The sequence below is a fragment of the Canis lupus genome, chromosome 21 (genome assembly GCF_048164855.1).
Source record: "Canis lupus baileyi chromosome 21, mCanLup2.hap1, whole genome shotgun sequence".
Lineage (NCBI taxonomy): Eukaryota > Metazoa > Chordata > Mammalia > Carnivora > Canidae > Canis > Canis lupus.
Genome location: NC_132858.1, coordinates 39221867 through 39247078, shown reverse-complemented (window position 1 = coordinate 39247078; position 25212 = coordinate 39221867). Strand labels below are relative to the sequence as shown.

Below are 25212 nucleotides of genomic sequence, written 5' to 3'. Positions count from 1 at the left end.
TTCCTTCTTATTTTGAGATCCTTAATCTTGACCTAACTGCTTAGGCATTTGAGATAACAAGTTCCTTTTTTCTTTCATCTTTTCTTCTCTAACTTTTAACCTCTCTTATTCTTTCCCTTGTGTTACAAACTTTTGATTTTGACCTTTACATTAGTAACAGATTTCTCTTGATTTATAAATAGAGAAGCAGAGAAGAGGGAATAAGGAATAAGGGATTGGGAAGGGTAGCTGTAATGGTGTAAATCATGAGCTATTTCATAGCTGGCAAAACAGCAGACTGAGATCCGTTGCGTTCATTTATTTTTTTTTAAGATTTTATTTATTTATTCATGACACACACACACACACACACAGAGAGAGAGAGAGAGAGAGAGAGGCAGAGACACAGGCAGAGGGAGAAGCAGGCTCCATGCAGGGAGCCCGACGCGGGACTCAATCCCAGGTCTTCAGGATCAGGCCCTGGGCTGAAGGCGGTGCTAAACCACTGAGCCACCAGGGCTGCCCCCATTGCTGTTCATTTAGATGTGAGGCTGCTCCAGGCTGAGTCCAAGTAGGAGCTTTAGGGTTGTCAGTCCTGTGCCCTGCACCACTGGTGCTGGAGAACTGAAACTCTTACAACTACTGTGTGGGATCCATGGATATTCAGTCAGAAAGGCCTAGGAGAAAACCCACCTCATTCAGCAACTTTTCTGAGTCCTCCTCCCCAAGAATTGCCCATTGGCAGCCTTTTCTGGACATTTCCCTCTAGAGTGTAGTGTCTTGACCTAACAGTCATGTTAGATTCATTCTTGCCCTAGGAGCAAGAAGTGGATTACTCTCGAGAGACTCTTTTCTGATCTCAAACTCTTACTTTGAATCACCAAGCTTTCTGACTAGTTATGTTGTTTATGCAAGATTTTCATCAATCATTCTCATCAGTTGATAGATTCCACCCCCTTGGTGGTTTAGTGGTTTTAGTGGCTTTTGACACATACTGACTTAAAATGTCAAAGACGGATTAGATGTGTTGGCTCCACATAGTAACAATTTTTTCAAAAACCAACATTGATTTCTATTTGGTTTCTAAGATTAAATCATTCAAAAATTGTCAAAGTACGAGATTCCAATAACTCCACCTCTTCTCCAGGGATATAGTTATGTTCTTGGTTGTGAGGGAAGCAACAAACAGAGGATCCCTTTCCAAAATGGCCTTAATTGTTGGCCTTTGGTGCAGTGGATGCTCTGAAATCTTCTGTGTGGGGAGATAGGGCATCCAGACATCTGGACACTACCTCTTGGCCATACTGCTCAGGAAAATTCTTTACCTCATCCAATATTCCAGGTTACTGTTAGGAAATAATTGACTAAACTCTCAGTGATGAAGATCTCAGAAGGTCCCAGGTTCAGAATCATTTTACAGGGCTTGGGGAGAGGAAATCAAGGAATTCCTATGGTAGAATGAAGAAAGTATCTGGTGCCTTGTGGAAAAAGCAACTTCCACAAAACCTAGAACAGGTAAGAGCTTTGTTACACAAATTTGAACTTCATGGCTATTCATGCCAAGAACGGTCTCCTAGAATTTATTTATTTTTGATTATTTAAAATAATTTATCTATCTATCTATCTATTTATCTTCTAATGTTTCCTTCATTTATTTATTTTATTTAATTAATTTATTTTTAAATTGGAGTTCAATTTGCCAACATATAACACCCGTGCTCATCCTGTCAAGTGCCCCCACTCAGTGCCCACCACCCAGTCACCTCAACCTCCTGCCCACCTCCCCTTCCACTACCCCTTGTTCGTTTCCCAGAGTCAGGAGTCTCATGTGCCGTCATCCTCATCTCCTAGAATTTATAATAGAACAACATATCCTTCAGAGACCTAAGACACTTAGAATTCATTGTCACAGACAAACTCTTACCAAGATACTTAGACATTATTTTCTCTTCAAAGACTGTGAGCAAAAGAAATAAGCTCAGTATTCCTGTTGCTCCTCACCCTGGTGTGTTCCCAGTTGTAGAGGCAATTCAATAGAATTAGAAATCTGCCAGACTTTAAAGGATGTGGGATTTGACAGCTTGTCATTTTCCCACAGTCTGTAGGTTCCGAGGGATACTGGAGTCATGGGTACCATGTTTCTTTGGCTGATAAATAGCTGAAATGGAGAACACCCGACACCAGTCCTGGCTTCTTGCCCAATCCCACCGGGGAGAACTATTTTTGGACAATTGAAGCAGACAGACTTGCTAAATGAATGCACACATCTGTTATTTTTATGTTGAGCATAAAGCATAAACATATGTAGATGTTGAGCATCTACAGAGAAGAATTATGAGAGAATGTGTCAAAAGGAAGATAATCCTTTGGAGGCCTCTCCCAACCTTTAAGCTACCCCTGGAACATTAGTTTATCCTGGATAAAATGAAACTTGCCAAAAGTTAAACAAAACCTGTCAGATCGTCTGAAGGCAAAAACAAAACAAACAAAAAACCCCCCAAAAAACCCAAAACAATAAGGCAGGAAAAATAAACATCAAAATCCCACTTTCCCACAAGAGTATGAGTTTATGCTTCTTTTCCTTCTTAAATCTAAGTGGCCAATTCTCTCAGCCAAGTGCCTGGGCTTTGCTTATCATGCCTCACCTGACATGAACTGAGTACCTGTGGCATGTCTCACAAGAGCTATGATTTTTCCACATTATGACTTCTAATTACCCTCTCTATTAACTTCCAGCTAAATTTTGCACATGATATTCTTCACTCTGAAGCCTTCAACATGTGGAAGATGGTGAAATTGTGTTCTCAGGCCTTAAATGGCAGACAAGATTGTTCTAGGACCTCTCTGGTTCCAAAGCTGAGAGACAAAAGCCAGCATTGTTAGTCTGTCAAGTTCTTTTGGAGTACACAATTTCTTCCCATCTTCCAGTAAGCCTGAGATAGGTTTTCAGTTGTTTTCATTCTCTTAAAGGTAAGGAAGCTTGAGGTTAACCTTCTGAAGGTCACAGACACAACTTCAGGCCTTTTTAAGTTTTCTGGCTAAATCGGTAACCTCCCTTGATGACGTCATCTCTTATTCCATTATGGCCCCAAATGGAAGATCAAAGCAGCACTGATGGCTCATGAACTTTAGTCCCAGAGATCCTTAAACGGAAGAGGTCAAAGGAGGACGATATGACTTTGTTTTTAGAGTAAAAGTTCTGAGTTCCCATTTTCTTGGGAAAGAATGAGAAAGAGAACAAGTAGAGTGTCTGGCTGTGCAAACAGATCCTATCAACTCTTTCAGGCTGATTATTATAGCTTAAGTAATTTTTCTATGCCCTTCTTGTCCATAGAAATCCCTGGAGGAGTGCCACTGGGCACCCATTTTATTTATCTTAGAAAAATAGAGAAAGTGTAGGTTATCCTACAGGCCACAAGAGAAATACCTGATTGACTTTTGGGTAGTCCAATCCTGGCTTATGCTTATTTTGGAGATAACATCTAAAACATGAATCCTGTTCTGGAATCCCCCCTACTCCTGCCAAATTCTTTTTTTTTTTTTTTTAAGATTTTATTTATTTATTCTTGAGAGACACAGGGAGAAAGAGAGAGAGAGAGAGAGAGAGGGAGAGAGAGAGGGAGGCAGAGACACAGGCAGAGGAAGAAGCAGGCTCCATGCAAGGAGCCCGACCTGGGACTCGATCCTGGGTATCCAGGATCACAACCTGGGGCTGAAGGTGGTGCTAAACCTCTGAGCCACCGGGGCTGCCCTCCTGCCAAATTCTAATAGCAAATTTTAACTCAAACATATTTTGTTTTGTTCTTTTCCAGGTCCTCTTTCCAATATACATTCTCTTTGATTGCTTACCCTTTCTCTTCTGTAATTTCCCCACATTTGGCCCTTCTTTATGCACTTGTCACATTTTACATTTTAAAAGCAATTCCCTTGTTTTTACCAAATATCCACAGTCTATGCAGCTAGTGAGTCATCAAGGTCTACTGACAACCAAAGATACACCTTTGAATAGGGGTCTCCAGAGAAAACATTTACTTTGGCAAATGAGCAAGACAGTTTATTTCGGTGTGACAAGAAAATATTAGAACTTCTATTTACAGTTATTTTTGTCTTGTTTTATTTTTATATGATATGATGTATTATATATAAGATACATATACTATATATTTATAAGATAATATATGTATATATTTGAATAGTTGTATGTCTATGTAATTTGTAAGTATATTAATACACATTTATTGAAAGTTTATGCTCAAAATATGTTTACTGTGGTATGTAAGATTTAAAAAATTTGGGATCCCTGGGTGGCGCAGCGGTTTGGCGCCTGCCTTTGGCCCAGGGCGCGATCCTGGAGACCCGGGATCGAATCCCACATCGGGCTCCCGGTGCACGGAGCCTGCTTCTCCCTCTGCCTATTTCTCTGTCTGTCTCTCTTTCTCTCTCTGACTATCATAAATAAATAAAAATAAAAAAAAATAAATAAAAAAAAATAAAAAATTTGGCAATCATACCAGAGAGCAGCAGAGTACAAGAGGAGTAGAATACAAATAATAGTACTAGCTACTATTTATTGACCGTTTACTATGCACCAGCGACTATTCATTTACTTTATTCATTTTAACTCAATCCTCCCAACAACTCTGTGAAGTAGGTGTCATATTAAGGTACCATGTTATTTCCCTGTTGCAAATGAGATCATTGAGGAATTGAGAGGTTGGGTAATTTATCCAGAGACACAAAATGTCTAAGTGGCAGGATATGAACCCAGGCTGGTGGGCCCCAGACTCTGTGCTCTTAACCACCTTTGTATCTGCAGTTATTAAACAGGGTGTGAGGAAGGACCGCACTTAGTGTCCTGATGGCAATCTATGGGAGCTCATTTTCCTCACTCTTATGCTAAGAGGCATCTTCTCTTCCCTCTGGTCATTCTCTCATCTTGAACCTCCTTTGCTTCTAGATGTTGAGGCCACAAAAATAAATCAGAGATGGATACTGCCCTCAAGAAGCTAAAGTCAATGCAGAAGATAAAACAATTATATAGCTATTTATATAATATTTATGTAATAGAAAGTGAGAAAGACAAAAAAACGAAAATCTATAGGGATTTGGAAGAGGCATGTCTTCCAGAGGAGGGAACTGGGGAAAAGTTTGTGGAGTAAGCCACATTTGGGCTGGCTTGAAGCTGAGGCTTATTACCCAAATCACCATATAATTAGGTAAAAAACTGTATCATGAAAGTATCTTTGGAAATGTATCTTTGAGGCTTTCGCCTTTCCCCTTTACAAAACGCCTCCATATTTAAAAGAAGTATTCTCCTTAGCCTTAGCTAAGCCTTGCTCAGCCTGGTTTCTCCAGCAGGGAGGGTGGGAATGCAGGGAAATGTCTCACTACAAGGTGAGAAGACAGGCTTTATAGAGTTCAATTTTGGTAGCAATGCCCAGATTTCCCAGCTCAGTGTGCCCAGGCCACAGCCATGGCTACACTCACCTGCTCTGATGCTTACTAGGAGCAAGACTATCTTTGGTGGCATATATGAGGCCCAAGAAATTGTAGCTTTGAATCCAGTTTATAACTTAAAATTGTGGAAGTTGTATTTTAGCCTTTGAAGCAGCCAAAAACAGTCTTCATTACAGAAAATGGTTCTTGACAGTACAAGATTTTTTTCAAAATTACCAATAGGGAAAACTCACAAATTTTAGTAGTAGAATTCATCGGAACCTAATTAGGTAAATAGTCAAAAGTCAGGTATGCACCACAAGGGGAGTTTTTTGAAGCTGAGAGCTGCCACCTGTTGAGGTAGCTTAAATCAGGGTTTTGGCAAAAGTACGTTATTGTGACAGTAAATGTCAGTGAAACTCAAGTCTCCTCTACATACCCAATTTAGGAATGTGGTCATTAAGCCTTCCCACACTGTGACTCAGCTCCGAAGATACAGAAAAGAAATGATTTAACTCGCTGAGACATTTGGAAGTTTACTTCAAAATTGTTAACCCACAGCAAAACTGGTTGGTATGTGGGATGGGAGCCAAACTTCACAATTTCTGTGTTTTCTCCCCATCTTCACTACAAAAGATATTGTCTCGGAAGGATGCTTAGCCTGACATTTTCTAACACAAGAAAATCAATGGCATTGATATATGTATGAATCTGCATCACTGGAGCCAGAAAACATAATCTTATCTGTAGGGGAGAAATGGAATTTCATGAGTGATTATGTTGAAACATGCCTGCAGACTTAAGTTACTTATGACTTACATGTCTCTAAAGGAAAATATGAATTACAAAAAAGAAGTTCTGACTTACTTCTCAGATCTGCACTGACTTATGCCAAACATAAAGCCTAAGACCAATCTTTATGCCTCAGATTTTCCATGGATGAGAATGCTACCATGAATGTATTATAGACCTTCCAATACATTTTTATAAGTTATTCTTTAATTTTAAAACCTCTAAGAAAGTTCAGCTTCAAAGAATATTAGGGTTTTTTTTTTTAAGGCTTAAAGCAGAACTGATTCAAGCAGTCCAAAACATGAACAGATGTTACTGAAAGGGTTTTCAGATACCAAGTGCCTTGAATCTCCCTTTAAAGCTCACTTCATCTTTTAATAAATTATTCTTAGTTTAAATATTCCTTCTTACTTTAAATTTTCTCTGGTTCCCTGAACTCTGTCCATTCTCTAAGTAGTAAACAATGTTATCCTACTCCTTGTGACATAATAATTCCTATATTTATTAAAACAATTATTTAAAAAAAACAGAATTCTTTGTACTCTTGAAGACACTTATAAAGATGGATCAACCAACTAATATATATTGAGAACCTACTGTATTATAAATATGATGCTTGTGAAGGGGGTATAAAAAGCCAGCAGAAAAACTAACAACTCAGGAGACAACAGATGTTGGTGAGGATGGGGAGAAAGGGAAACCTTTGTACACTGTTGGTGGGAATGCAAACTGGTGCAACCAGTCTGGAAAACAGTGTGGTGATTCCTCAAAAAATTTAAAAAAAGAACTACCCTATGACCCAGCAATTGTACTACTAGGTATTTATCCAAAGATATAAACAGTGATTCAAAGGGGCACATGCACCCCAATGTTTATAGCAGCAATGTCCACAATAGCCAAACAATGGAAAGAGGCCAGATGTCCACTGACAGATGAATGGGTAAAGAAGATGTGGGGGATACACACACACACACACATCCCATATATATATATATATATGGGATACATATATATAATGGAATATTACTCAGCCATCAAAAGGATGAAATCTTGCCATTTGCAATGATATACATGGAACTAGAGGGTATTATGCTAAGTGAAATAAGTCTGTCAGAGAAAGACAAAAACCATGATTTCACTCATATGTGGAATTTAAGAAACAAAACAGATGAACGTAGGGAAAGAGAAGGAAAAATAAAATAAGATGAAAATTGAGGAGGCAAACTGAACTCTAGGAAATAAACTGAGGGCTGCTGGAGGTGAAGTGGGTGGAGGGAAGGGGTAACTGGGTGATGGGCATTAAGGAGGGCACTTGATGTAATGAGCACTGGTCGTTATATGCAACTGATGAATCACTAAATTCTACCTCTGAAACTTAAAAAAAAAAAAATTAGTCAAATTCCACACACCACACAATACTTTTGAGAGACTTCCTGCATTTCCATTGAAAAACTAGTTGAATTTCCAAGCTAAGATTTAAGACAAATAATTCCAGTCCTTCAAAGCCAGATTCCCCTCTGCACCACCACTGGGTAGCCCCTCTATACTTGATTATCTCCAAAGACAGGGACTTCACTGTCTCCTGACCAGCTGCCCCCTCCAGTGTTTGACATCACTTAGTCGCTAGAGAAGACAGATCTCCATACAAAGTTAGTTAGCCACAACACAGGAATAAGTCAAGTACTGTAACTGCTGAATCAATTGAAAAAGACAAGTTCCACATGATGTCAGAGGAAAGAGGAAATGCTGTTGATTCTTGTGGTCAGGAAAAGATAGTGATTGAGGGTTAAACCACTAATATCTTTTTTTTTTTAAAGATTTTATTTATTTATTCATGAGACATGCAGAGAGAGAGAGAGAGAGAGAGAGAGAGAGAGAGAGGCAGAGACACAGGCAGAGGGAGAAGCAGGCTCCACGCAGGTAGTCTGACATGAGACTCGATCCCGGGTCTCCAGGATCACGCTCTGGGCGGAAGGCGGCACTAAACCGCTGAGCCACCCGGGCTGCCCATCCAATATCTTTTAGTATTATCTTTTACCTCCTAGGCTAAACCACCACTGCTAGAAAATTTCCCTCTTTTATTAACTTGTTAAAGAAAATAGTGGGCTGACTAGTTCTTCCCAGTCTTCCTTAGGGCTGAAAGGAGTGGAAATTAGCATACTCAGTGGAGGGAAGTCCACTGGGGTCATCCTGAGGGCCATCAAGTGATCCAAGGGGCCAGCCAGGCCCTTCCCTCAGTTCTGAGAGGAAAATGATAGGTAGTCCAATGGACATCCATTTTTACACATAAATAAGCAATGCCTTACTAGTAACTCACTAGTTACTGAAATCTAATATTTGTAACTAAAATTAATGGTAAACCATCATTTACTGAGGTCTCTAGTATTCTAAGAGTTTGAGCTGCTTCACAATGAAGCAAAACCTCTAGAGTGACTGAGCACATGTTGATAATTTCTAATTTTTATAATTTGGGGCAGGGACTTTTTAAAGTACGGTATTAGTATATCTTGAATTCATCATGGTTTCCTACTCATCTTAGGATATTTTTACAACTACTATAAGGCTTACTTTTATGGATCCTTTTGTATTTGTATAACTGCTCAGTTGTAAACTTTTCAATGTTATTTCCTCATGGATTCTTTTCATTCAGTTCTTGCTTTTTACCTGAAAAGTGGGAATGAAAATTAAGAACTACTAAGGTAAAGGGAAGGATATCCGATGATTTCCAGACCTTTGCTAGCCCTAGAAATTTCAGATGAACATTTTGGTACTTCAAGAACAATGCTAGAGGATAGATATTATTTTCCCTGATTAAAAAAAAAAAAAAAAGAAGGGATTCCTGGGTGGCTCAGCAGTTTAGCGCCTGCCTACAGCCTGGGGTGTGATCCTGGAGTCTCAGGATCGAGTCCCACATCAGGCTCCCTGTGAGGAGCCTGCTTCTCCCTCTGCCTGTGTCTCTGCCTCTCTCTCTGTGTCTCTCATGAATAAATAAATAAAATCTTAAAAAAAAAAAAAAAAAAAAAAAAAAAAAAACCTCAGGTCTGCTTGATTCCGAAGACCCTGTCTTTTTGTTACATTAACACCATCTCCCATCTAATTCTCCCTTCCAGATTCTTTTGCCTCCAGTCATTTGACTGAATCTAACTCTAAGAATTACTAACCACATAGGTAAACTCTCATTAGCACTAAATTCAGGAAAACCAAATTCTGTTAACAGGAATTTGAATATTAGTAAACTGTTAAGCTGGTGTGTGAATGTCTCTTGTTAAAAAAATTTTTTTTGATGTAATAGCTTTTATTTTCCAACAAGATGTACCACATCTGTATTTCAAGGATTGAAATGCATAATAAACTGCTCCCATAATAAACTGTATCTCCCTTTAAACTCTTTGGGAGGGATCCCTGGGTGGCGCAGCGGTTTGGCGCCTGCCTTTGGCCCAGGGCGCGATCCTGGAGACCCGGGATCGAATCCCACGTCGGGCTCCCGGTGCATGGAGCCTGCTTCTCCCTCTGCCTGTGTCTCTGCCTCTCTCTCTCTCTCACTGTGTGCCTATCATGAAAAAAAAATAAAAAATAAATAAATAAATAAACTCTTTGGGAAGAAAAACAAACAAAAAAACTAAGTTGTTTTCTTTTTTTCAACACTGTAGCTACATTTCAGCTCTGCAGAGTTTCTCATGAGCAAAATATTGGAAGTTTCAATGTGGTTTAAAGGGAAGAATGTGAATTATGAACTAGTATGTGACAATGAATGACCACCAAGTACAGCCTCACAGAAGGCACTTTTCTCTTTGAGAAAGAATTAAAGGCACATGCAGAGCTGGCCGAGAAACTGAGAGAAAAGGGATGGAAAAAAGAATACTCATTTTTGTCCAGTGTTTTTCTTTTTAAGATGAACTTTTAAAGAACCTTGCAACTTGCACATCTTGAGTTGATAATTTGTGTGATATTCCTGCAGTTTTTATCCAATAACATTGTGGGAAAGGTTTGGGGGACTGAACGAGCATAAATACATGTAGCAAAATTACTTTCTAACCTGCCTAAACTCTAGGCCATTTTGTAAGGTTATGTTCCTTTCAGAATTCATTTTGGTCTTTCTACCACATCTGTCACAACCCCCCTCCCCCCCCCCCAAAAAAAACCTATGGGTAAGTAAACAGACGCACACAACATTTGAATAATTCTAGGATGAAAAAAACTTTGACTTTGGAATTTCCTGCAGGCATTCTGCAAAGGCTCACTGATCTTGGAACACTTGGATGTCTCTTATTGCCCCCAGCTGTCAGATGAGATTATCAAAGCACTGGCCATTTATTGCATTTACCTCACATCTCTCAGCATTGCTGGCTGTCCAAAGGTATGTGCAGGAGTCAGAGTTCAGATGTGTCCAGTTGAAGCACTGACAAAGACCCCAGGCAGGGTAGCAGTCAGAGTTTAGGCTCATCGCAGAACTTTCTTCTTCGCTATGACTGGGGTATTCATTACATTATTTTTTCTTTCCCCAAGTTGGAAATAATTTTATTTTATTCAAATAAAATTTTATTTTATAAACCATATCATTTTATGGTTTCATTTATTTCAAAATAGAATTTTCAAAAAGTTAAAAACAATTCTCATCCAAATATGAAAATGTGCTAAAGGTTTATTTATTCATTAATGGTAAAACCAGGTCATAGAGCATTTGATCAAACTGAGTATTTATAGGAACTGAAGAAAAAGAATGTTGGAATGCGATTGTTAGGTTAGATACAAAACTGGTTAATGTCCTAGAAGGTAATAAATCCATAATCTTGGAGTTATGGTTACCACCAGATAGAAATAATGTACATTTCTCCTGGACAAAATATAACAAGTTATAACATGTAACTTCACTGAGTTTGGGCCCTAGTCAATAGTTATTAGTAGGCATAATTTCTTATAGAATTCCTCTGGTGAGCCTGTTAAAAAATGTTCTATATGACATTGAAAAGACATGTAATCATCTTTTGTCTTCTTTTCAGTGTTTGATCATTTTTCTTGATATTTGTTAATAAAAGAAATATATACTTATTGTAAAACCCTTGGACTACATATAAAAACAAAAAGAAGAAAGTAAAAAATCTGTTGTCGTACTGCCATCCAGACATAACCATTGTTGGAATTTTATACATAATCTTCTAGAATATTTTTCTATTTCCACAGAGATTAGAAATAGTTATAAAAGGTTTGTGTTTGTCTTTTTTTTTTTTAAGAATAGAATCTTAAGATTCTATTTTTTAAGAATAGAAAGTGATTCTTTCCAAAATATATTGTAGCCTACTTTCTTTTCTGTTACTACACTATGGACATATCACTATGTCAAGAAATAGAGATCTCTGAATCTGAATTAATATAGCAACTGAATATACGCATATAATTTTGGTCCCTCTTGAAACCCTACAGAACTGCAGAAAAAGGGTGAATGCCTATGTTGATAGGGACAACAGGAGAGGAGAAAAGAGCAAGAAAATTTTAGAAGCTTGAATGTAGATCAACTAATTTAGCAGGCCAGAGATAGCTTTGAATCCTAAGCCAACAGTAGAGAAAGCTAGGGGAAAAATTGATTTATACTATGATCTTCAAATTTGATAGCACTGCTTGTCTCTGGAACTGGGTTAAAGACATGGCTAAAATGGAGTGCCTGATGGCTCAGTTAGTTAAGTGAGGCTCAGGTCATGATCCTGGGGTCCTGGGATTGAGCCCTGAATCCCCTTGCTGAGCAGGGAGCCTGCTTCTCCCTCTCTCACTCCTGCTCCCTCTGCTTGTGCTCTCTTGCTCTCTGTCAAATAAATAAAATCTTAGGAAAAAAAAAAAAGGAATGTGGCTAAAATGAGGAAGGCTGGGTTAAAAGTTCTTGAGAAGTAGACAGATCCCTAGATTTCTTCCTCTACTTCACACCTCTGGGCAGCTGCCCTTCCCTACCTTCACCAAAAGATTAGATACTGATTTCCCAGATTTCTCAATCCTGGCATTATTGATATTTTAGATGAGATAATTCTTTGTAGTGAGGGTTTGTTCCATGCACTGTAGAATGTTCAACAGCATCCTTGCCTCTACCAACTATATGCCAGTAGCTCCTGGTCCTCCATACCCCCTTCTCGTAAGAATAAAAAAATGTCTCCAGATATTGCCAAATGTCCTCTGGGGAGCAAAACTGCTCTCTACCACTTATTCTACAGATAGGAAAAACAGAGGGCTGCTCGGTGAGGCTCAGCTGATTAAGTGTCCAACTCATGTTTCCGGCTCAGGTCATGATTTCATGGGTTAAGGAATCAGGCTCAGCACTCAGTAGGGAGTTGGCTTAAGAATTCTCTCCCTTCTGATGCACACCCCCCTCCCCCCCCAAATGAATGAATCAATCTTAAAAAAGCCTTCAGGAAACAGAGGGTTGCTGGGCTGGGAGATACTACGTATAATTTAGAGTTTGGGTACAAAAGTGAAAACAGGAATTAAGTGACTGCCAAATGCAGAGACACTCAAGAACTCTTCCAACGCAGCATCTAGAATGTGGCTGCCAGGTCTTCCCGTTCAGGCAGGAGACCGGGACGGGACCCTCTTTTCTGGAGGCTCTTGACTACTGCAGGATGAAAGAAAAATATTGACATTTGGGGGTTTACCAACTAATAATCCATCTAACCATTGAAGCTTTATGTAGAGAAGACCCATATCATGCACTCAGAGCTTCCCATCAGTGTTTAGTCCTTTTGTTATTAATAAATGATAGACAATCAAGGATTACCAGACATAACAAACAAGCCTCTAAAGTAGAAGATAAAGACCAAAACAAATTAAAAAAAAAAAAAACTTGGAGGAATAAAAACATGCAGAGGAAAGAGAACTAAAAAATCTTTAAAAAGACAATCCTCAGAAATTAAAAGAACATTTAACAACTGTGTTGTCTTCGGTGGTGCACACTAATGGACTTCTTTTTAGGAAAGTGTCACCCAAACTCTCAGGATGCCATGCATTCCAGCTAGTCTAAATATTCAGCTTCTCAGCTGTTTAGTTTGTGTGATGAGTGGATTAAGAGAGTGAAGCTAAAACCTCCTAGTTCCTCCATAGTTAACTGTGCTGTAGTAAGGAAGAGGAGGCGGTGGGGGGGTGGGGATGATGTGGTAAATTGTGACAAAATTAATTTAGAAAGTTCACAGCAGGGCAGCCCCGGTGGCTCAGCAGTTTAGCACCACCTGCAGCCCAGGGCGTGATCCTGGAGACCCTGGATCAAGTCCCACATCAGTCTCTCTGTATGGAGCCCACTTCTCCCTCTGCCTGTGTCTCTGCCTCTCTCTCTCTCCTCTCTGTGTATTCTCATGAATAAATAAATAAAATCTTTAAAAAAAAAGTTCACAGCAAAATTCTTGTTTAATGATATACTTGTTTAGAACTAGAGAAACCAAATGTCTCTGGTCAGCATCATCTGGTTCTAGAAGTGGGTCAGGACACTTAGCAGCACTGACCATGGACCCTCTGCAGAGTTCTTGTTTTCATTGCATACAGACATGTGGACACATGGGAAACACATGGCTCACTGGGAATTACCCTGGCCATAAAGCAGGCACAGATGGGGACTCAGCTTTTTAGTGGCTCTACTAATTAGAGGGGAAAGTAGGAGAATGAGAGAAGTAAAGATTCCAGTGAGAAGAGGAGTTGGGGCAGAGGATTTTTTTGTTTGTATGATTTGGGGGTTTTTTGGTTTTTGGTAAGGAGAAGCTGAGGGAATTCCTCCTATAAACTGGGCAGAGGATACTATCTTGCAGCCTAGAAACTAAGGAGGATGTTACACAAATAAGATACTACAAAACAAATCACCCTATATCAAATATATAGGGTGAAAAAAAGGGAAAGGAGTAGATTATTCCAGAACCTCAATGTAAGAGAGAAGAAGGGTTTAGCTTTATTATCTCTGTGAATCAAGTAAGCATCCTGATTCAAAAGATGTAGTGACTATAATCTGGGCCAATCGGAATACTCCTCATTGAGAAATCATAAGGCTATGGGTCCAGTCTAATGTATTCCACCTACATTGCTTTTTAAAATTAAATCTTATTTTACTTTAAATTCCAATATAGTTGACATACAATGTTATATTTCTACCTATATTGGTTTTGATGAGCCATTAAACACGTTAGTATCTGACTCATCATCCTTGGCTAGGTTTCTCAAAAGCCCATGAGGCAATCTTGAATGGTCACCTTATCCATCTCCTGGATGACCAGCTCTTTCTTTCTTTTTTTATTTTATTTTATTTTTTTATTTTATTTTATTTTTTTGACCAGCTCTTTCTTGCAACCAGCTCACCAAGTTCAGTAATTAGTACTGTGATCCCATCTTACCCAGCACTAAAGTGGGAATAACAATCTCTGCTCATTAGGACCTCGTATCGGGAAGTTAAGAATTTAGCCAGTCACCTCCGACTCTAGTTCCCAGCCCCATAAGTCCCAACAACAACAGTTCAGTCACTGAACATCTTGGGCTTCTGATCTATGGAAATGTTGGCCTCCTTTTTCACTCCTTCAGAAGCAATAAATCCTAGCTCTCTGAACTCTACCCATCCTGGACTCTTGCATCTCCTCACTGTCTTTCTTGTGTTCTACAATTCTGAGGGCTTTTTTTCCCTTCCTATTTCTTTCCAATGACATCAGATCCTCAAAGACAAACACAGTATGGCAGGAATGTCTGAAGGCATTTTTGGGAGAATCAGACACAATGTTAAACCTTGGTCCTAAACATGTTCTGAAAACAGGCCATGCTCAGACAATGACAACATCTGTTTTTTCAAACTTAGTGTACATTTCAAACTGAAGGGTTTTCTGTATAAGTCTCTCAACTTTATATTAAAAACAAGAGCCAAGCCTCATGGCATTTTTAAAAAGATTTTATTTATTTATTCATAAGAGACAGAGAGAGAGAGAGAGAGGGAGAGAGAGAGGCAGAGACACAGGCAGAGGGAGAAGCAGGCTCCATGCAGGGAGCCCAGTGTGGGATCACATCCTGAGTCAAAGGCAGATGCTCAACCACTGAGCCACCCAGGTGTCCCTCATGGCATGTTTTTTTTTAGAATGTTCAGACATTTAAAATGAGAAATTAAATCCAGTTGGAAAAAAAATTCCTTTGAGGAAAATAATCTCGTTGATTCTACAGCCAGTCTCAGTTTAGCTATGAATTAAAAAGCTAGGCCTTGAGTGAGTAAAATAATCTAAGAATTGGAGTTGAATTATCTCTGCAGAACATGTGGGCAAACTCAAGATGTTGGAACCCAGATCCCTGGGTGGCTCAGCAGTTGAGCGTCTGTCTTTGGCTCAGGGCTTGATCCCGGAGACCTGGGATCGAGTCCCACATGGGGCTTCCCGCAAGGAGCCTGCTTCTCCCTCTGCCCGTGTCTCTGCCTCTCTCTGTGTCTCTCATGAATGAATAAATAAAATCTTAAAAAAAAAAAAGTCAGAACCCTCAGCAGAATATTTCAGAATAAGATTCATGTGGTCTCTGTGGTCTTCTGCTCTTTCTTCCCCTGCCTACAAACATGTCTCCCCTACTTGTCCCTTTCCATAACCGTGTTACTCTACCCACAAACCATAAGAGATGTTCAGATTCCTCAGAGTAATTTGACCTTGTATGCGGGTTAACCTCATAGTTTTATAACATACTATGTTATTAACCCTCTGTTTCTAAACTGATGATGCCTTAGAGTGAATTCAAGTTTAAAGCCAAATCCCATTATGGCAACATTTCATAAGATGCTCATATTGGTGTAATAGGTATTACTAAGGAAATTTTGATGAAATTACCCATCCAAAATAGACAACTCTAAAATGAAAATAACAGCAAGATCACAAAGTCTATTGGCACTACCTAAAATATAATTTTCTGTTCTGCAAACAGTTAAATGACTAACATGAGTTATAGGCTCATCCCATGACAAGCGGGCAAGAGTTTTGATTCTGTTTGTTATGGACTGAATTTTTGCCCCCCACTCATTCATATGTTGAAACTCTTATTCTCAACGTGATAGTATTAGGAGGTAAGGCTTTAGGGAGGTAATTAGGTTTAGATTGAGGTCATGAGTGCAGAGCCACCATGATGGAATTACTGTTCTTGTAAGAATAGGAAGAAACCAGAGCTATTTCTCTGCCTTGTGAAGATACAGCAAGAAAGTAGCCATCTGCAAACCAGGAAGAGGGTCTTCACCAGACACTCAGTCTGTGGGTAAACTAATCTTAGACTTCTCAGCTTCCAGAACTATGCAAAACAAATGTCTGTTGTTTAAACTACTCTGTCTATGGTATTTTGTTACAGCAGCTCAAATTGCCTAGTATACATTCTTTCTTGGGATGGAGTTCATCAGAATAATCAGTACTTAACTTTGGCTGTGTGTTCAGATTACTGACTCAGCGATGGAGATGTTATCAGCAAAATGCCATTACTTGCACATTTTGGATATTTCTGGTTGTGTCCTGCTTACTGACCAAATGCTTGAGGACCTTCAGATGGGCTGCAAACAACTTCGAATCCTTAAGATGCAATACTGCAGACTTATTTCCAAGTAAGTACGAACCCGAATATGAAAAGCTTTGAGAACAACTTTCTGAGACAACAGAATGGCATTTGTAATACATAGTGGCTTTCAGAGTTATGAAGTTTCATTTTACTTTTTGCCTAATTGAAGTCACATTTTGAACTGAACATTATTACGCTTTCTTCTAAAATGGTCTTTGCGGTTTTATATCCCTTTACTAGCAGACCTTCTCACCTCCCTTTCTTTGACCATGCCAGTGTTAAAAAGCTTAACTCTGCTCCTCGTAGAACTATCATGACCTCTTCCTCTACTCATCTCTCAAAAATATTTCCATTCAGTTAATCTCCCCTACAGGCTAAGAAATAATTAAATTAAACCAGTTAACAATTAAGTATAAATTACTAACAGTTCCCCTAAGCCCCATCTCTCTCAAAGCTAGTTGCTTGATAGTTGTTACTCATTTAGGGATTTCCTCTAAGAGCTACAGCTCAGAGTAAAGTATTCTGGCTTGACTGCTACAGGCCAAGTGCTGGTTCCTACAATTTGCAAAATGTTTCCATGGAAGCAAACGTTAGATAAATAAGCACTCTATGTAAGGAGAGGGTCTCAGGTGTCTACTCTGTGAGTTTTAAAATATAAAGCAGTTATTTGCTTCATTGTTTAGTTTGTTTCCTTATTGGTGGAGAGTAAAAACATGCAAGTAGTTTTAGCTGACCTGATGAAGTAACCAGTGGAGTGTTCAAAATGAGAATTCTTGACCAATCCCTGAAGGTCTGGTTCTTTGCAGCAGGCTGGAAAAATGAATACTAAGAATTAATATTATCAAAGTATAAAGTGTAAGCACATATATGTCACAGAGGAACTTCCTTAATTAAATAGTCTTGGCACAAGCTGAACTAGGAGATCTGATCACTTGAAGCCTGAGGAAGAAAATGGTTTCTGATCTAAGGCTGTATGTGTTAAAATGAAATGAAATGGGGGGGGGAAGGGGGAAGCACACAAAAATTATTACTAGTAAGACAGGCACTCTCATTGAGCCTGGGCCTGATTGGGGGAGGCCAACTGAAGCTGGGTCAGAAGAAAAGAAGCAGGTCTTTGAAAATTTTTGAAGAGGAATGGAGACTCATACCCTTCATAATAGGTCTAGAGATGACTAAAATGGATATTAACTTCATTGAGAAAGGATACCATAAAATAAGGTCCTGGGAGTCCCTGCCAACCCTGTCATATCATTAAACAGACAATTTTGGGTAATATGACAATGAATGAATAACTTATTACACAAAAGAGTCTGGCTTCTAATCTTCTCATTGCGTTTTAACAAAATTAGTATTTTGGGGAGGTAATATCACTAAACTTCTAATAAGTGGGATTTTAAGTAAGAATGAATGGAGACTTTCTAGTACGGGTCTACACGAACCTAATTATAGTACGGGATATTAAAGTATGATAAAAATGGTGTTTGGTTAAGAAGACCCAAAATATTTTGTAATATCCTAATCCTGCCTTCAAAGTCACTAGATTAAAAATATGTGACAAAAACAAAGTAAGGCAAAGTAAGACTTTATTACTAGCTAGGCTTGGCCCCCAAAACCCGATGCAAAACTCTAGTCAACTAGTTGGATCTATGAAAGATTCCTTTCCTAAGCTAGGACAGTCAAGGCCTATTTTGTTTTCTACCACCACAGCTGGCTGTCCCTACCAGCAAGAAGCAGAAACATGGTCCTAGTGTTTAGAGGGCACCTGGCTTGTCTGTCCATCTCATTGTCTAAAAAGGCCAAACCACCTCAGTCTTCCTCATAGGCCCACCCCTGCTACGCTCCAGTAGGAAAGAGGCCTAGAATCCTCTGATTCTGTCTTTGTCTAGCAATAAAGAAGGGCAGTCCCCACAGTAGAGTGGCTTGGAGAGTCCTAGCATTTGGACTAGTAAGGCTCTGCAAATACTTGTCTTGACTTCCAACTTCTAGGACAGGTACTGTTTTTTAGTCAAGGAACTTCCAAAATACCTGGTCTGAAAACTTTGATTGGAGAAGTGTTAAGGCCTGGCTAGGTAGGGTCAGGTTTGTTTGGGGGCAGCTCTAAGGATTATAAAGCAGCTTCCTCCTCCACTTAAATCCTTGGGTGGAATTGGAAATGTTGCACAGAATATGTGGCCCTTTCAAGACTCAAGTTTGTGATGATGTCTAATCGCTTACTTATATTGACTCTAAAAAATCAGAGTTGTTTGCTCTTTCCATGACTAATGTGGCTCCCTCAACTGCAATGGCCATTTTGTCTGGGTGAAATAGAACATTTGGTAGTTGGGATAGAGGAAATTTTTCTTGCGTGGGAAGTGGTTCAATGGCTTTGAATCACAAAGTGTTGGGCTCCCACATGTTTGTTTCCACTTGAACAAGAAAATACCCTATGATGTGGCTCTTAAAATCCAATTACTGTCATCAGAAGAAACTTTTCTATGTATAAATTACCCTATACTCATTGGAATCTAAAAATTTTAAGCCAGATTTGCAAACCAAAGACGCCTGTCCAGCTGAAGTGGGGGAGTAGGAAACTTTTGGTCAAAGAGCAAATTGGCAAATTTTGCAAGAGAGCTTTCAGCAGGAGATATACTGTCATTCTACCAACCCCAGAGCCTAAAGGGATCACAAGAAGTGGTTCCAGAAGCATCATGCGGAGACATAATCTAGGCTCCTTTAATTCAAGGAGCAATAAGTAGCAACTATGATCATAAACATGACAAAAATATCAGTTTAGATTTGAATCAATTGTGTACAACCAACCTTTTAACATATGGCCTTCGGTGGGAAAAACAAGCAATGGAAAGGAAGAAGAGCATAGTTGAAGAGAGGGAACAAGACCCAAACAATGGTCTTCACAACCCAGGAGGGTCTGAGCCACAAAGAGGTAAAAGAGACATTAAGTCTATAATTAGCAAAGAATAAAGGGCCTTTTCTGACATTTTTGTGTTCAGAGTCCAAAACTTTCAACTCTAAAGAGATGAGTAAAGTCTTGGTGGCTTTTAGAGCTCCAAAAAGAGATATCCTGAAGGCCTTTGTAGCAGTTGCTGGCTGGCAGCATGAAGTACTAGCCAACCCCCCTGAGAGGTCTGTTGCTAGGAAATAAAACTCTAATCAGAGTTCTCTTTAGCTCATGGAAAAATCTTTGGGGAAAGGCCTTTGTAATCTGGAGCTACTGAATGTTATTAGTATGAACAAATAATATTACCTAACAATTATTATCTGCTATTTATTCTGTTAATCCTATTTTGTTTACTATCTCATCTAATGCTCATAAATACCACCATATTTAAAAATGAATAAGGTAACTCGTTTAAACAGCTTAAATAAAGCTCCAAGGTCAAACAAATAAAAGGCAGAGCCATACTTTTTGTACCTATATCTTAATCATCACGGTGGTGCTCTTTTACCTTTAGCTTAGTGATTTTCAAGCTTTTTTTAAAGCTCTGACATTCAAAGGACTTGATAAATAAGGGGAGACATGGGTTCTGTTGTGCCCAATTCACTTGCTGATGTGTACGTTTGAGAGGCTGCTGATTCCAGCAATCTGCGTTGGCTCCAACACTCCACCCCCTTTTATGCTACTCAAGAAACTAGGAGGAAATGTATGTGAGAGCAAGTAGTGTTATTATAGAAATAACTTGAAATCCCCTTTAATATATAAAAACCAAAAATCACTTAAAATCATCAGTACCTCATTATTACTAAACATCTAATGTGATACTTCACAACTGTTTGTATGTATCATTTGGAAAATCATGTTCTCTACTGATCCAGAGATGCCTGCCTCACCAAGTTAAATGAATAACGATCACTAAGCAGTGCACTGATTCCGTTCCCAAAGCATTTCCTACAAGGTCCAAGGGTCTTAGAGACAACTTAAGTCAAGCCAGAGTGGAAAGGAGTCAAAGGATTCCATATGTACTCTAAGACATTTAGAACACATAGTAATTCCTAAGCAGACATCTTCTTTTCAGCATCTCTTAGCTCCCATATATTGATCATACCAGGCCACCAAACTACTTTGATAACTAAAGAGAGAGAGAGTTCTTTTTGGCAGGAATGTTCGGTTTCTACATTTTTCAAGTTTCTGGATACTTTTCAAAAGTGCATGTGTGCAAACACACAGCAAAACAGGATTTGTGAAAAAGCACTCAGAGATATTTGCTGGCAGACACTATGCTGGTCTGTTCTGTTGGCCAGGTCCTGAGTCTTAGGAGTCAGTCCTAAGAGGATGGATGCCACAGGTTCAAGTGAGGTGGTAAGGACAGCTAGTTCATGGGCTAAGGATTTTCTAAAAGGTGGAGAGAAAGTGGATTAGGGAATAGTTTATGCTGGCATTCTAATTCTAATAAGCTCAGATTTGCCCCAAGACAGATTCAGATTTTCATTTTTTTCCCATTACCGTGCTGTGAAAGCATACGCACTTTAAGATCCGCTTCAGAAACACTCTAAGCTACAGAAAGCCTAACGTCCTGGCCTTTGAGACTGGGAAGAAGGGAAGGGAGAAGGATCAGAGACCTGATCCTTTGCTTCTCTCTGGTCTGTAAGCATCACCTCCAATGGTCAGGGGACCTTCGGATGTTGAGTTTCAATGAAGCTGACAAAGAGTACAACAAAAAGCAATGATTGCCACTAAGAGCTATGATAAAGCGATAAAGGTGGCATGGAGTCAAGAAATAAGGGGTCAGCACCCCTAAGCCTTGTGTTGCTCAAGGACAATTGTATTTCAACAAGAGAGGACATTTTTCACAGGAATTTTATCTCCGCTTTTCAGAAAAGGAAGATCCCTCCCTGCCCCAGCAACAACGCACTGACCACCACTTGCAGCCAATGAGAAACTGCCACAACCTCAAACTCTTGTTCTTTTCCAATAAACTTTTGTTGAAAACAACCCTCCCCCATTTCCTCCTAAAACATAATAAAAGCTGACCTTCCCTTTTTCTTTTTGAACTTGCTTATGGCTTACCATAGCTTGCTTGTCCTTAATTGCGATTCCTCTGCTATTCCCAAGTAAATTTATTTTTTACCTTAAACAAAATTGCTCTTTTATCTGCTTGAAGTTAACAGCACATACCACTGGGTACTTCCCCCATGGGTAGTGCTTAATACGAAACTCAAGTTCACTCTGTCTCATCAGATTGCATTTAACAAGTCCTCTTCCCTATTCATTCCCTATTTTTTCTTGTCTATATTGAGGATTTAGTATCCCCAACTTGCTGGTTATCTTCTCAAACTCCCATTATTTGCCCTAATTATCATCTCATTTACCCTGGCTCGTAGCTGACTGGGGAACTGTATGACCCATTATTCATATGTTACAAATTTAGCATTAAGAGTTTTTATCTTCCTATCAGTTATCTAGACCTTTCAAAAACTGTTGCTCTTCTGAGGCCAAAGGATACATATACTTTAGTCAATTACTTACAAATCTTTTACTCCTCAAACTCATCCTTTTCCTAAAGCTCAAGGCCATTGTTGCCTATAGTTGTACTGGACTTACCATCAGTGACACTGAATCATTACCAACTACTGTGAACTACAGAATGTGAGGCCAGAGCTCTGCTGTTTGGGAGGATCCTGGCAGGGGGCAAGAGGGTGTTGGAAAAAGCAACCTAAGAATGCCTCAAACAAACCTGCAGGACGTAAGAGCGCTAAAACGGCTTCCCTTGTTGGTGTAAACTGCTGAAAATGTCTTGTTTGGGTTCCCACTGAAGATACAAAGAAATGGAATATACCCTTAAATAATTTACTATCTTCTTAAACAAAAGGAAAATATCAAAGTTTATTTATTATTTATTATTTATTTATTTATTTTAAAGATTTAAAAAATTTATTTATTCATGAGAGACACACACAGAGAGAGGCGGAGACACAGGCAGAGGGAGAAGCAGGCTCCATGCAGGGAGCCGGACGTGGGATTTGATCCTGGATCCCGGTATCACACCCTGAGCTGAAGGCAGACCCTCAACTGCTGAGCCACCCAGGCATCCCAATAAAGTTTAAAATTGTAAACAATTAATGCCATGGAGCTATGTATTGGAAAGAAATTAACTTCATGATCAACTTTCTATAGAGTTCAGAGGAGGAACTGATTGGGTGTGGGTCTTTACAAGAGGCTGGATTGTTTTGAAGTTTTGAAAGATGGATTGAGTTTAAATAGGCAGACATGGGGTGAAGGGTTAGTAACAATGAAGCTCTGTTGCCGAGGAGGTGTTTTATATTTGAAACTGATGGTGCCAATATTTTATGCTTCAGATTCCCTTGACATTTGGTATTATGTTACAGTAAGTGCTCAAGGGAAAACAATCTTCATGAAAAACACCCTCAAAACCTTAACAATCTCAGCTCCATAGAATTGGAAGGGGAGAATAATCTTCAGAAGAAAATGGGAAGAAGCTAAAGATATAACACTCTTACTACTGCACAATGATGTCCTACTTAGAGGACATATAAAGATCATATATAAGAATTTTCAGAGCAGTGTGAAGAAGAAGAGGCGAGAACGACCCCCGGACCGGCCAAGGCCCGCTGCCGCCGCATCCCCGCGTCCAGCGCTTACATCCCGCCGCCGTCGCCACCACGCCCAAGAGAAAGGCTGAAGGGGATGCTAAAGGAGATACAGCCAAGGTGAAGGATGAGCCACAGAGAAGATCTGCAAGGTTATCTGCTAAACCTGCTCCTCCAAAGCCAGAGCCCAAGCCTAAAAAGGCCCCTGCAAAGAAGGGAGAGAAGGTACCCAAAGGGAAAAAGGGGCAAGCTGATGCTGGCAAGGACGGAAATAACCCTGCAGAAAATAGAGATGCCAACACACACCAGGCACAGAAAGCTGAAGGTGCTGGAGATGCCAAGTAAAGTGTGTGCATTTTTGATAACTGTGTACTTCTGGTGACTGTACAGTTTGAAATACTATTTTTTATCAAGTTTTATGAAAATGCAGAATTTGTTTTACTTTTTTTTTTTTTTAAGCTATGTTGTTAGCACACGGAACACTTCATTGTTGTTTTGGGGGAAGGGCATATGTCACTAATAGAATATCTCCGAAGCTAGATTGATAACAAGAGGGAAAAACACCTTCCCCTTCTAGTTTTGAGAAACTTCCTCTTGGCTCCCAGGAGGAGGGATTCCTTGATGTTGACACACATGAGCCACCTTGGTGGTGTGGAAAAACTAAAATTCATTTTTTTATGTCCTCTTCTCCCTCTCTGCCTTCAACATAGACTTGACTCCCTTAAACCCAGAGACCTGTTGGAACCTGATCCCATGAAATGGTTCCCAGTATGTCAGGCAATCTGGACTTTACGGTGTCACCACTGAGATGGCGTCCCTCAAAAGAGTTCCTTTTTTTAGCTTGTGGATCTTCAGATTGATAATTCTGCCATTTTCATTTCATTTCCTGAAAGTCAGGGTCGGCTTGTGAAAAGTTGTTAAACAACATGCTAAATGTGAACTGTCAACCCTCACTCTAAACTTTACCTGTTCAGAGCATCACATGAAGACTTCATTGGGTTTTATAGTGGCTTTCTGATTTTGGTAGTCCATTGAAGAAGGGAGTTTGAAAGTTGTTGTATATTGTTAACGATCGTCCGCCCATGTCCTGCCTGAAATACCATGATTGTTTATGAAAAGTATCTTTAATAAAGCTGGATACAGTTTGGCTTGGGAAAAAAAAAAAAAAAAGAATTTTCAAATGTAGGACCACACTAAAAAAAAAAAAAAAAAAAAAAAAAAAAAAAAAAAAATTAAAACATTACCAGAATGTAAAACTTCATCTTTGACCATAAACTTAAAATTTTCAAATTTGAGAATAAGTACTTCTCTAAAGAGAAGACACTGGTTTGCCAAGTTTTAGTTCATAGGATTGATGGCTCAGAACTAGAAATTACCATAATTTGCTTTTACTTATGTTATTCTTTAAACTTGTGTGTTTTGTTTTGTTTTAGTTTTTGTTTTATGTGAGTGGAATTATATATGCCAAAAAGCAATGTGGTAAGAGATGGAATTAGTAATGCTATGGTTGTCTTCCTGTTGAGTTGGTTATAATTATTTTAATACATCTAAAATTTGGTTTAAATGAAATGCATTTTAAACAACTGATGCATCTCAGCCTTTTCCAATTTCATATGTGCTGCCTGAACACATATAGCCATTGAGCACAAATTTAACTCAAAGCATGTGGTAATACCAGCTTCTTTATCAATGACTGTTTCCAGACTTTTGCAATTAATAACTCAGTGTAATATATGGTAATAGTGGGCAAAGTAGCCCCTTCATAGGCAAATATCATTACTCATTTCTGATCCTACAGAAATTGCCAATTACTTTTTTTTTTTTTTTTTTAGTACTGGCCTCAATATTCAAACCAACTTCCTAGAAAAATGGCATTGTTCTACCCTTGAAAACCCTTGAGAAGGCATTTTTGAGTTAGATATACTTTTTTTTTCTAATGCTGTGATA

General features: G+C 39.1%; 2 protein-coding genes across 12 annotated transcripts in view; one reads left to right on the top strand and one right to left on the bottom strand.

Moving 5' to 3' along the window:
• FBXL13 (F-box and leucine rich repeat protein 13) overlaps positions 1-25212 on the top strand; it is a 204665-nt gene that overhangs the window by 177588 nt on the left and 1865 nt on the right. For 6 of the 10 annotated variants that reach the window (XM_072791447.1, XM_072791453.1, XM_072791446.1 and 3 more), the window contains 2 exons: positions 10430-10564; positions 16602-16765. In XM_072791447.1, the coding sequence (XP_072647548.1) occupies positions 10430-10564; positions 16602-16765 (299 nt within the window). Of the gene's footprint in view, positions 1-3791; positions 4082-10429; positions 10565-16601; positions 16766-25212 lie in introns of those variants that run through there. The other 4 variants (XM_072791450.1, XM_072791448.1, XM_072791452.1 and 1 more) reach the window with 2 other exon arrangements.
• Positions 9421-25212, bottom strand: part of FAM185A (family with sequence similarity 185 member A) — a 79122-nt gene continuing 63330 nt past the window's right edge. For both annotated transcript variants that reach the window (XM_072791462.1, XM_072791465.1), the window contains 2 exons: positions 17454-17529; positions 9421-9757 (listed from right to left, as the gene is read on the bottom strand). In XM_072791462.1, coding sequence (XP_072647563.1) covers positions 9436-9757; positions 17454-17529 — 398 coding nt within the window. In that variant the 3' untranslated portion in view covers positions 9421-9435. The remainder of the gene's footprint in view (positions 9758-17453; positions 17530-25212) is intronic.